Source organism: Hemitrygon akajei, chromosome 16, assembly GCF_048418815.1.
Source record: "Hemitrygon akajei chromosome 16, sHemAka1.3, whole genome shotgun sequence".
In the NCBI taxonomy this organism is placed as follows: Eukaryota; Metazoa; Chordata; class Chondrichthyes; order Myliobatiformes; family Dasyatidae; genus Hemitrygon; species Hemitrygon akajei.
In genome coordinates, this window is record NC_133139.1 from 56,860,817 (window position 1) to 56,873,391 (window position 12,575).

At 42.1% G+C, this 12,575-nt stretch overlaps 1 protein-coding gene across 2 annotated transcripts in view; it reads left to right on the forward strand.

Annotated features, from left to right (window-relative positions):
* The window catches only part of LOC140740067 (adhesion G protein-coupled receptor E5-like), a 111,550-nt gene that overhangs the window by 46,490 nt on the left and 52,485 nt on the right, over positions 1–12,575 (forward strand). For both annotated transcript variants that reach the window (XM_073068927.1, XM_073068928.1), the window contains exon 5: positions 12,181–12,209. In XM_073068927.1, coding sequence (XP_072925028.1) covers positions 12,181–12,209 — 29 coding nt within the window. The remainder of the gene's footprint in view (positions 1–12,180; positions 12,210–12,575) is intronic.

Sequence of the window (12,575 nt, forward strand, 5' to 3'; positions counted from 1 at the left end):
TTTTGGTTTCATACATAGACGACCACTCTGATCTTCAAGAGGACCAATTGTATCCCTTACTAACCTTTTGCTCTTAATTTACCTGTAGAAGCTCTTTGGATTATCTTTCAGCTTGACTGCCAAAGCTACCTCATGTCTTCTTTTAGCCGTCCTGGTTTCTTTCTTAAGTTTTTTTTGCACTTTTATACTCCTCAAGTACCTTATTTGCTCCCTGTTTCCTATACATGTCATACATCTCTCTCTTCTACTTTATCAGAGTTCCAATATCCCTAGAGAACCAAGGTTCCTTATTCTTATTCACTTTGCCTTTAATCCTGACAGGAACGTACAAACTCTGCACTCTCAAAATTTCTCATTTGAAGGCCTCCCACTTACCAATGACATCCTTGCCAGAGAACAACCTGTCCCAATCCACGCTTTTTAGATCCTTTCTCATTTCTTCAAATTTGTCCTTTTTCCAGTTTAGAACCTCAACCCGAGGACCAGATCTTTCTTTATCCATGATCAAGTTGAAACTAATGGTGTTATAATCACTGGAAACTACACACACTTCCATAACCTGTCCTAACTCATTTCCTAATAGAAGATCTAATATTGCATCCTTTCTAGTCAGTACCTCTATATATTGATTTAGAAAACTTTCCTGAACACATTTTACAAACTCTAACCCAGCTAGACCTTTAACAGTATGGGAGTCCCAAACAATGGAAAATTAAAATTAAAATCCTCTACTATCACAACTTTATGTTTCCTGCAGTTGTCTGCTATCTCTCTGCAGATTTGCTCCTCCACTTTTCACTGACTATTGGGTGGTCCATGATACAACCCCTTTATTGTGGTCATACCTTTCCTGTTTCTCAGCTCCACCCATATGGCCTCGGTAGACAAGCGTTCTAATCTGTCCTGCCTGAGCACTGCTGTAACATTTTCCCTGACTAGCAATGCCACCCCCCCCCCCCACCCTTCATCCCTCTGCCTCTATCACATCTAAAACATCAGAACCCTTGAACATTAAGCTGCCAGTCCTGCCCCTGCTGTAGCCAAGTTTCACTAATGGCTACGATGTCATAATTCCACGTGTCAATCCATGCCCTCAGCTCATCAGCCTTCCCCACAATACTCCTTGCATTGAAATAGACACACCTTAGAAGATTATTACCACCACACACAACTGTTTGTGACTTCACATGAAACTTTCACATCATTTATTTTTACCTTTCTCCACTATCTACTCTGGTTCCTATTCCCCTGCAAATCTAGTTTAAACCCCCCCCCCCCAATAGCACTAACAAACCTCCCTGCGAGGATATTGGCCCCCCTGTAGTTCAGGTGTAACCCGTCTCTCTTGTACAGGTCCCACATGCCCTGGAAGAGGTCCCAATGATCCTGAAATCTGAAACCCTGCCCTGTACATCAGTTCCTCAGCCACGTGTTCATCCTCCAGAGCATCCTATGCTTACCCTCACTGGCACATGGCACAGGTAGCAAACCTGAGATTACCACCCTCGAGGTCCTACCAAGCTCTCTTTTATCTTTTATATACTTAAAAAAGCTTTTAGTATCTTCTTTGATATTAGTCACCAGCTTCCTTCCATAATTCATCTTTTCCTTCCTAATGACCTTCTTAGTTTCCTTCTGCAAGTTTTTAAAAGCTTCCCAATCCTCTATCTTCCCACTAGTTTTGGATTCCTTGTATGGCCTCTCATTTGCTCTTACTTTGGCTCTGACTTCGCTTGTCAGTCATAGTAGTGTACTTCTTCCATTCGAAAATTTCTTCTTATTTGGGATATATCTGTCATGCACTTGCCTCATTTTTCACAGAAACTCCAGCCATTGTTGCTTTGCTGTGCTTCATGCTAATGTCCCTTCTAGTCAACCTTTGCCAGTTCCCCTCTCATGCCATTGTAATTTCCTTTATTCCACTGAAATACCAACACATTGGATTTTAGTTTCTCCTTCTCAAATTTTAAAGTGAACTCAATCGTATTGTGATCACTGTTCCCTAAGTGTTCCTTAACCTTAAGCTCTCTTATCAACTCCAGATCATTGCACAACGCCCAGTCCAGCACAACTGATCCCCTAGTGGGCTCAACAACAAGCTGTTCTAAAAAGCCATCCCTTAGACATTCTGCAAATTCTCTGTCCTGAGGTCCAGTACTGGCCTGGTTTTCCCAATCCACTTTCATGTTAAAATCCCCAATAGTTACTAGAATATTGCCCTTCTGATACTCCTTTTCTATCTCCTGCTGTAATTTGTAATCCACATCCCGGCTGCTGTTTGGAGACCTATATACATCTCCCTTTAGGGACCTTTTACCCTTGCCATTTCTTAACTCAACCCATACAAGTATGGTCCCTACAAATATCTGGGAGTACAGTTAGACGAGAAGCTAGACTGGACTGCCAACACAGATGCCTTGTGCAGGAAGGCACAGAGTCGACTGTACTTCCTAAGAAGGTTGGCGTCATTCAATGTCTGTAGTGAGATGCTGAAGATGTTCTATAGGTCAGTTGTGGAGAGTGCCCTCTTCTTTGTGGTGGCGTGTTGGGGAGGAAGCATTAGGAAGAGGGACGCCTCACGTCTTAATAAGCTGGTAAGGAAGGCGGGCTCTGTCGTGGGCAAAGTACTGGAGAGTTTAACATCGGTAGCTGAGCGAAGGGCACTGAGTAGGCTACGGTCAATTATGGATAACTCTGAACATTCTCTACATAGCACCATCCAGAGACAGAGAAGCAGTTTCAGCGACAGGTTACTATCGATGCAATGCTCCTCAGACAGGATGAAGAGGTCAATACTCCCCAATGCCATTAGGCTTTACAATTCTACCGCCAGGACTTAAGAACTTTTTAAAAGCTATTATTAATGCTTTTTGAGATAGTGATTTAGATGCATATCATATTTTTTACTGAGTTAAGTATTGTATGTAATTAGTTTTGCTACAACAAGTGTATGGGACATTGGAAAAAAGTTGAATTTCCCCATGGGGATGAATAAAGTATCTATCTATCTAGAGACTCTACACCTTCCAACCTATGTCATCTCTTTCCAATGAGTTAATATTATTTCTTATGCAAAGAGCCACACCATCCCCTCTGCCTACTAACCTATCTTTCCGATACAGTGTATATCCTTGGACATTCAACTCCCAATGGCAGCCATCCTTTAGCCAAGTTTCAGTTTGTCAGTTTGTGCAGTTGACAGATGTCTTAAGATATCAGCTGACTTTGTCTAAAACACAAATTGGTGATTGTTCCTGTTTCTATACTGTATACTGTACCTGCCTCAACACTTCCTCTGACAGCTCTGGTGAATTTTTTTCACTGAACAGTCTCTCCTCTCACCCTAAACCCATGTCCTTTTGTTCCTGATTCCCTAAACCAGGGACAATATGTATTGTTTCTATCTGTACTGCAGATGATGTTCTACACCTCTATGACATCATCCCTCATATTCCCACACTGCAATGTCCATAATTTATATCTCTACTTATCGCCATAATTCAGTCCTTCTGTCCTGAAGACCATAAGACCATAAGACATAGGAGCAGAATTAGGCCATTTAGACATTGAGGCAGTTCTGCCATTCCATCATGGCTGATTCCAGATCCCACTCAAACCCATACACCTACCTTCTTGCCATATCCTTTGATGTCCTGACCAACCAGGAACCTATCAACTTCTGCCTTAAATATACACATGGACTTGGCCTCCACAGCAGTCTGTGGCAGAGCATTCCACGGATTTACAACTTACTGACTAAAAAAAAAATTTCTCCTTACCTCCTGACGAAGGGTCTCAGCCCGAAACGTCGACAGCGCTTCTCCCTATAGATGCTGCCTGGCCTGCTGTGTTCCACCAGCATTTTGTGTGTGTTGCTTGAATTTCCAGCAAAGGCAGATTTCCTCGTGTTTGACTCCTTACCTCTATTCTATTTGCCCCTAAATTTTGAGGCTGTGCCCTTTAGTTCTGGATACCCCCACAAGGTTTCAATGAGATCCCCCACCCCCACGTACTTCTAATTTCCAGTGAGTAAAGGCCCAAAGTTGCCAAACGCTCCTCACATATTAATCCCATAATTCACAGAATCCTCCTAACGAACCTCCACTGGACTATCTCCAATGACAACTCATCGCAAATAAATGCCGACTTTACAGTTTCCTTCTTTACCACAGACTCAAACTGGAAATTAACCTTCTGTGAGTCTTGCATGAAGACTCCTTAGTCTCTCTGCACCTCTGATGTTTAAACCATCTACCCATTTAGATAAAAGTCTGCACTATTGTTCCTTTTACCAAAATGCATTATCATACATTTCGCAACACTGTATTACATCTGCAACTTTTTTGCCCATTCTTTTAATTTGTCTAAGTCCTGCTGCAATTGCATTGCTTCCTCAACACTATCTACCCCTCCACTTATCTTTGTATAATCCACAAACCTTGCCACAAAGCCATCAATTCCATTATCTAAATTATTAACGAACAATGGAGGAATTTAAGGTGGGGGATATATGGGAGGCAGGGTTTAAGGGTCGGCACAACATTGTGGGCCTTGCTGTGCTGTTCTATGTTCTATGTTCTAATGTGAAACGTAAAGGTCCTACTACTGACTGCTTAGAAACACTGCTCATCACTGGCAGCCAATCAGAAAAGGCCCCCTTTATTCCCACTGACTGCCTCCTGCCTGTCAGCCATTCCACTATCCATGCCAGTATCTTTCCTGTAATGCCATAGGATTTCATCTTGTTAAGCAGCCTTATGTGTGGCACCTTATCGAACGCCTTCTGAAAATCCAAATAAATGACATCCATTGCCTTTCCTTTGTCCACCCTGCTTGTTACTTCCACAAAGAACTCTAACAGATTTAGACAATAGACAATAGGTGCAGAAGTAGACCATTCAGCCCTTCGAGCCTGCACCGCCATTTTGAGATCATGGCTGATCATCTACTATCAATACCCGGTTCCTGCCTTGTCCCCATATCCCTTGATTCCCCTATCCATAAGATACCTATCTAGCTCTTTCTTGAAAGCATCCAGAGAATTGGCCTCCACTGCCTTCTGAGGCAGTGCATTCCAGACCCCCACAACTCTCTGGGAGAAGAAGTTTTTCCTTAACTCTGTCCTAAATGACCTACCCCTTATTCTCAAACCATGCCCTCTGGTACTGACTCTCCCAGCATCTGGAACATATTTCCTGCCTCTATCTTGTCCAATCCCTTAATAATCTTATATGTTTCAATCAGATCCCCTCTCAATCTCCATAATTCCAGCGTGTACAAGCCCAGTCTCTCTAACCTCTCTGCGTAAGACAGTCCAGACATCCCAGGAATTAACCTTGTGAGTCTACGCTGCACTTCCTCTACAGCCAGGATGTCCTTCCTTAACCCTGGAGACCAAAACTGTACACAATACTCCAGGTGTGGTCTCACCAGGGCTCTGTACAAATGCAAGAGGATTTCCTTGCTCTTGTACTCAATTCCCTTTGTAATAAAGGCCAACATTCCATTAGCCTTCTTCACTGCCTGCTGCACTTGCTCATTCACCTTCAGTGACTGATGAACAAGGACTCCTAGATCTCTTTGTATTTCTCCCTTTCCTAACTTTACACCTTTCAGATAATAATCTGCCTTCCTGTTCTTACTCTCAAAGTGGATAACCTCACACTTATTCACATTAAACGTCATCTACCAAGTATTTGCCCACTCACCCAGCCTATCCAAGTCACCCTGAATTCTCCTAACAACCTCATCACATGTCACACTGCCACCCAGCTTAGTATCATCAGCAAACTTGCTGATGTTATTCTCAATGCCTTCATCTAAATCGTTGACGTAAATCGTAAACAGCTGTGGTCCCAATACCAAGCCCTGTGGCACCCCACTAGTCACCACCTGCCATTTCGAGAAACACCCATTCACCGCTACCCTTTGCTTTCTATCTGCCAACCAGTTTTCTATCCATGTCAATGTCTTCCCCCCAATGCCATGAGCTTTGATTTTACCCACCAATCTCCTATGTGGGACCTTATCAAATGCCTTCTGAAAATCGAGGTACTCTACATCCACTGGATCTCCCTTGTCTAACTTCCTGGTTACATCCTTGAAAAACTCCAGTTGATTAGTCAAGCATGATTTACCCTTGGTAAATCCATGCTAGCTCGGCCCAATCCTATCACTGCTATCTAGATATGCCACTATTTCATCTTTAATAATGGACTCTAGCATCTTCCCCACCTCCGATGTCAGGCTGACAGGTCGATAGTTTTCTGTTTTCTCCCTCCCTCCTTTCTTAAAAAGTAGGTTAACATTAGCCATTCTCCAATCCTCAGGAACTGATCCTGAATCTAAGGAACATTGGAAAATGATTTGTCAGATTTGTCAGATAAGATTTCCCTTCACAGAAACCTGCAGCCTTTGACTATTTTTATCGTTAGTCTCCAAGTACCTGGAAACCTCATCCTCTAATAGACTCGTACACTTTTCCAACCACTGAGGTTCAGCTAACTGACCTTTAATTTCCTTTCTTTTGCCTTCCCCCTGCTTAAAGAGTGGAGTGGCATTTGCAATTTCCCAGTCCTCTGGGACCATCTTTTCCCTTCTTATAGCTTTTTCGTTGCCATTTGTTGGATTTTAAAAACTTCCCAATCATCCAATGTCCCACTCACTTTTGCTATGTCATATGCTCTTTCCTTGGCTTTTATGCAGTCCTTATCTACCCTTGTCAGCCACAGGTGCTTATCTCTGCCATTTGAGAACTTCTTCCTCTGTGGGACATATCTATCCTGCGCCTTGCAAACTATTCCCAGAAACTTCAGCCACCTCTGCTCTGCCGTCATCCCCACCAGTATCCTCCTCCAATCCACCTAAGCAAGGTCCTTTCTTGTGCCTCTGTAATTCCCTTTATTCTATTGCGATACTGATACATGTGAGCTATGTTTCTTCCTCTCAAATTGCAGTATGAATTCAATAATATTATGATCACTGCCTCCTAAGGGTTCCTTTGCGATAAGCTCTCTAATAATCTGGTTTATTACACAACACCAAATCTAAGATAGTCTTTACCTGAGTAGGCTGAAGCACAAGTTGTTTTAAAAAGCTATCTCATAGGCATTCAATAAATTCCCTCACGCGATCTGACACCAACCTGATTTTTCCCAATCCCCTTGCATACTGTAATCCCCTATTACAATTGTGTTATTACCCTTATTACATGCCTTTTCCAGTTCTCTTTGCAATATTAATCCCATATCTTGTCTACTATTTGGAGGCCGATATATGATTCCCATAATGGTTTTTTTACCCTTGCAATTTCTTAACTCAAACCATAAAGATTCAACATTCTCTGACCCTGTGTCATCTCTTTCTCAATTTCATCTCTTACCACCAGAGCCACACAACCGTCTATGCCTTCCTGCCTGTCCTTTCGATGCAAAGTATATCATCTGATGTTAAACTCTGAGTCAATGCTTTCCCTCAGCCACAACTCAGTGATGCCCACAAAGTCACCGTGACAAATCTCTAATTGCGCCATGAGTTCGTCCATCTTATTCCAACTGCTACGTACATTTGAATACAGCATCTTCAGTCCTGAATTCTTTGCTCTTTTGAATTTTGTCCTGTGGTACAAGTCAGCTCTTTGCTGCATCTGCATTTCTACCCAATCATTGGCTTATCCTTCCTTACTGGCTACCATCCTGCTACCATATTAGCTTAAATGACATGACTATATTTCTAAATTTCCTCTGCACTCTTTGCAGCTTTATAGCATCTTTCTTATAGCATAGTGGCCAAATTAAATAAATTATTTCAAATGTGAGCTCACCATTGTTTTGTAGAACTGCAACGTTACATTCCAAATTCTACACTCATTCCACTTACTGATGACATCCTGTTTATTCATGGTGCCACTTTTATGGAACCATGTACCTCTACTTCTGTGCTACATACAGTGCCTATAAAAATTATTCACCCCCTTGGAAGTTTTCATGTTTTATTGTTTAATAACATTGAATCACAATGGATTTAATTTGGCTTTTTTGACACTGATTTACAGAAAAAGTCTTTCGTGTCAATGTGAAACAGATCAAAGCAAAGTGATCTAAATTAATTACAAAGATAAAATATAAATTAATTAGTCACCCCCCCCCCCAATATGACACATAAAATCATCACTGGTGCGGCCAATTGGTTTTAGAATTCACACAATTTGTTAAATGGAGTTTATTGTTGATCAAAGATAGTGTTACGGCTGCAGAAAATGAGGAAGACATGGAGGGATTGTCCACGGAGTCTCTGTGGGTGGAAGTTAGGAACAGGAAGGGGTCAATAACTTTCCAGGTTTTTTTTAATAGGCCGCCCAATATTAACAGGGAATTCGAGGAGCAGATAGGGAAACAGATACTGGAAAGGTGTAACAATAGCAGAGTTGTCATGATGGGAAATTTTAATTTCCCAAATATCGATTGGCATCTCCTTAGAGCAAAGGGTTTGTTAGGCGTGTTCAGGAAGGTTTCTTGACACAATATGTAGATAAGCCTACAAGAGGAGAGGCTGTACTTGATTTGGTATTGGGAAATGAACCTGGTCAGGTGTCAGATCTCTCAGTGGGGGAGCATTTTGAAGATAGTGATCATAATTCTATCCCCTTTACAATAGCATTGGAGAGAGATAGGAACAGACAAGTTAGAAAAGTTTAATTGGAGTAAGGGGAATTATGAGGCTATCAGGATGGAAACTGGAAGCTTAAATTGGAAACAGATGTTCTCAGGGAAAAGGACGGAAGAAATGTGGTAAATGTTCAGTGGATATTTGTGTGGAGTTCTGCATGGGTATGTTCCAATGAGACAAGTTATGGTAGAGTACAGGAACTATGGTGTACAAAGGCTGTAATAAATCTAGTCAAGAAGAAAAGAAAAGCTTACAAAAGGTTCAGACAGCTAGGTAATGTTAGAGATCCAGAAGATTATAAGGCTAATAGGAAGGAGATTAGAAGGAAATTAGGAGAGACAGAAGGAGCCATGTAAAGGCCTTGGCGGGCAGGATTATGGAAAACCCCAAGGCATTCTACAAGTATGTAAAGAGCAAGAGGATAAGACGTGAAAGAATAGGACCTATCAAGCATGACAGTGGGAAAGTGTGTATGGAACCACAGGAAATAGCAGAGGTACTTAGTGAATACTTTACTTCAGTATTCACTATGGAAAAGGAACTTGGTGATTGTAGTGATGGCTTGCAGCAGACTGAAAAGCTTGAGCATGTAGATATTAAGAAAGAGGATGTGCTGGAGGTTTTGGAAAACATCAAGTTGGATAAGTCGCCAGGACCAGATGAGATGTGCCCCAGGTTACTGTGGGAGGTGAAGGAGGAGATTGCTGAGCCTCTGGCGATGATCTTTGCATCATTAATGGGGATGGGAGAGATTCAGGAGGATTGGAGGGTTGCGGATGTTGTTCCTTTATTCAAGAAAGGGAGTAGAGATAGCCCAGGAAATTATAGACCAGTGAGTCTTACCTCAGTGGTTGGTAAGTTGATGGAGAAGATCCTGAGTGGCAGGATTTACGAACATTTGGAGAGGTATAGTATGATTAGGAATAGTCAGCATGGCTTTGTCAAGGGCAGGTCATGCCTTACAAGCCTGATTGAATTTTTTGAGGATGTGACTAAGCACATTGATAAAGGAAGAGCAGTAGATGTAGTGTATATGGATTTCAGCAAGGCATTTGATAAGGTACCCCATGCAAGGCTTATTGAGAAAGTAAGGAGGACATTGCTTTGTGGATCCAGCACTGGCTTGCCCACAGAAGGCAAAAAGTGATAGTAGACGGGTCATATTCTGCATGGAGGTAAGTCACCAGTGCAGTGCATCAGGGATCTGTTCTGGGACCCTTACTCTTCATGATTTTCATAAATGACCTGGATGACAAAGTGGAGGGATGGGTAGTACATTTGCTGATAACACAAAAGTTGGAGGTGTTGTGGATAGTCTGGAGGGCTGTCAGAGGTTATAGTGGGACATTGATAGGATGCAAAACTGGGCTGAGAAAAGTGGGAGATGGAGTTCAACCCAGTTAAGTGTGAAGTGGTTCATTTTGGTAGGTCAAATATGATGGCAGAATATAGTATTAATGGTAAGACTCTTGGCAGAGTGGAGGATCAGAGGGATCTTGGGGTCCGAGTCCATAGGACACTCAAAGCAGCTGTGCAGGTTAACTCTGTAGTTAAGAAGGTGTACGGTGTATTGGCCTTTATCTATCGTGTAATTGAATTTAGGAGCCGAAAGGTAATGTTGCAGCTATATAGGACCCTGGTCAGACCCCTCTTGGAGTACCGCGCTCAGTTCTGGTTGCCTCACTACGGGAATGTTGTGGAAGCCATAGAAAGGGTGCAGAGGATATTTACAAGGATGTTGCCTGGATTGGGGAGCATAACTTATGAGAATAGGTTGAGTGAACACGGCCTTTTCTCCTTGGAGTGATGTAGGATGAGAGGTGACCTGATAGAGGTGTATAAGAAGATGAGAGGCATTGATTGTGTGGATAGACGGAGGCTTTTTCCCAGGGCTGAAATTGTTGCCACAAGAGGACACAGGTTTAAGATGCTGGGGAGTAGGTACAGAGATGTCAGGGGTAAGTTTTTTACTCAGAGAGTGGTGAGTGCGTGGAACAGGCTGCCAGCAATGGTAGTGGAGGCGGATACGATAGGGTGTTTTAAGAGACTTTTGGATAGGTACATGGAGCTTAGAAAAATAGAGGGCTATAGGTAAGCCTAGTAATTTCTAATGTAGGGACATGTTCAGTGCAACTTTGTGGGCCAAAGAGCGTGTATTGTGCTGTAGGTTTTCTATGTTTCTATGTTTCCAGCATTCTGATCGTGTCTTCCACAGTGCAGACTGATGAAAGCACCCAATCCATAATAGCTGATCCCCTGGTGGATTCAACTATAAGCTGCTCTGAAAAGCCATCTTGTATGCATTCTCTCTCTTAGGATCCAGCACCAATCTAATTTTCCCTATCTACCTGCGTATTGAAATCCCCCATGACTATTGTAACATTGCCTCCTGCCAAGCCTTTTCCATCTCCCATTGTAATTTATATCCCACATCCTAGCTAATGCTTGGTGGGCTGTACATAAATCCGATCTGGTTCTTTTTACTCTTGCAGTTTCTTAACTCTACCCACAAATAATCTGTATCTTCTGATCCTGTGTCACCTCTTTCTAAGGATTTGAATATATTTTTAACCAACAGAGTCACACCACCTCCTCTGCCTACCTGCCTGTCCTTTTGATACAATGTTAAACTCCCAACTATGATCTTGTTTCAGCCGTGACTCAATGATGCCCATGACATCATACTTGCCAATCTCTAACTGTACCACTAAAACCTTCAATCCTGCATCCAACACCCTTTTTGATTTTGCTATTCTAGAGCTATTCTCACTGCTCTAACAATGTACTCATGGATGAAGAAACTTACCAGATACTTACCTTGTCCAAGCCTGATGAGCATCCCTACTCTAACACTGGCCCATTCACACAATGGCCACTATGCTTGGCTCTGCCTTATTTTTATTTGCCTTTGTTAATGCATAAGGCTTCCTGCACTGATTTGACTGCAACTGCACTGCCGAAGTCTTGCAAAAGCTCCTTTATTTAAATTTCACGCTCCTGACCTGTGTAAGGCTTCCTGCGCTGATCTGAATTCAACTGTGCAGATACTGTGCTGCCCTGTTCTATATTTGACATTAATACAGCCTGACCATCAAGCACCTATTTTTTACTCTAACCCTACCCTCACCCACTAAATTCTTCCTGTATTCCTATTAGCTCCCCACTCCCCTCCTCGAACATTCTACAACTCAGCTACACATTGGGAGGAATTTAACCAACCACGTGGGAGCATCCAGAGGAAATGCACAGACATATAGGAGGAAATGTAAATTGCACAGAGAAAGCACCAGAGGTTAGGATCCAAACCGGATCACTGGTGCTGTGAGGTATGAACTCTCACTTTCAAATAAAGCTTTATGGCAGCATAAGATGATCAGGGAGGACATGGTTTGATATCCTCTGTGAATGCTGGCAAATTCAACATTTTTGCTGGTATAGCACATTAGTAGCATTAGGCTTTCTAATCTAATTTCCCTTATTTGCTGGTTCATCCACTTCTTTTACTTTTAACAGATTCACATCTCCACAGTTCATCACTTCAGGTAAGAGCTTATTTAGAAGTAAACTATGCCTTAATTTGTAAGCACAGTTGTGGTGACAGGTTTTAATTAATTTTCTTATCTGATTTTCCAAAACCTATCCTGAGCAGGTTTACGATGAATAGATGCTCTACAGTAAACAACTCCTGCATCAGTTTCAGGACCTTTATTTGCAGGCCAATTAGTTTACCTTCAGTGATGATCAAAATATTGAATGACTTAACCTTTCATTTAGTGAAAAAGAATATTCAGACTCCATCAGCTTGTATTTGTTGAGGTGAGGTAAGGTATTCTCTGATTTCTGGAGGAGGTAAGATGAACTGTTGATAAGGGTAGTGCGTTTGATGTAGTATACTTGGACTCTACAAG